We start from the raw sequence: 455 nt of genomic DNA on the forward strand, positions 1-455 counted from the left end.
CCTTCCGACCGACGTGCGCGAGAAGGACTTGGAGGACCTGTTCTACAAGTACGGCCGCATCCGCGAGATCGAGCTCAAGAACCGGCACGGCCTCGTGCCCTTTGCCTTCGTGCGCTTCGAAGACCCCCGGTGAGGCCCCCGCCCTCTCCCCCTCGGTGCCTGAGGCCCCCGGCTTCCCTGCTGTCCCCTCCCCCAGGGCTCCCCTCCCCCCGCCTCCGCGCAGACCCCCACGGCGCCCCCTCACGGGTGGAGGATGAGGCAGCCTCTCCTCGCAGGCCGGGGCCGTCCTTCGCGCCGTCGTCACTTCCTTTATTTTTATTATTCCAATATTTTACTTAGAAATCCAAAAGCTGAGCCTTTGGAGGGCCCAAGCCCGCCTGCACCGGCCTCGGGGGGTCCAAATGAGCCCTGTCCGCCTCCCGCCTGGGGCGGCACCGTGGGGGGAAGCGGCCCCG

The 455-nt window shown here is 67.5% G+C and overlaps 1 protein-coding gene across 1 annotated transcript in view; it reads left to right on the forward strand.

Annotated features, from left to right (window-relative positions):
- Positions 1-455, forward strand: part of SRSF9 (serine/arginine-rich splicing factor 9) — a 9940-nt gene that overhangs the window by 896 nt on the left and 8589 nt on the right. The window contains exon 4 of the mRNA XM_011948600.1: positions 1-129. Within this exon, the coding sequence (XP_011803990.1) occupies positions 1-129 (129 nt within the window). The remainder of the gene's footprint in view (positions 130-455) is intronic.

Source organism: Colobus angolensis, unplaced genomic scaffold, assembly GCF_000951035.1.
Source record: "Colobus angolensis palliatus isolate OR3802 unplaced genomic scaffold, Cang.pa_1.0 Scaffold28, whole genome shotgun sequence".
Classification (NCBI taxonomy): domain Eukaryota; kingdom Metazoa; phylum Chordata; class Mammalia; order Primates; family Cercopithecidae; genus Colobus; species Colobus angolensis.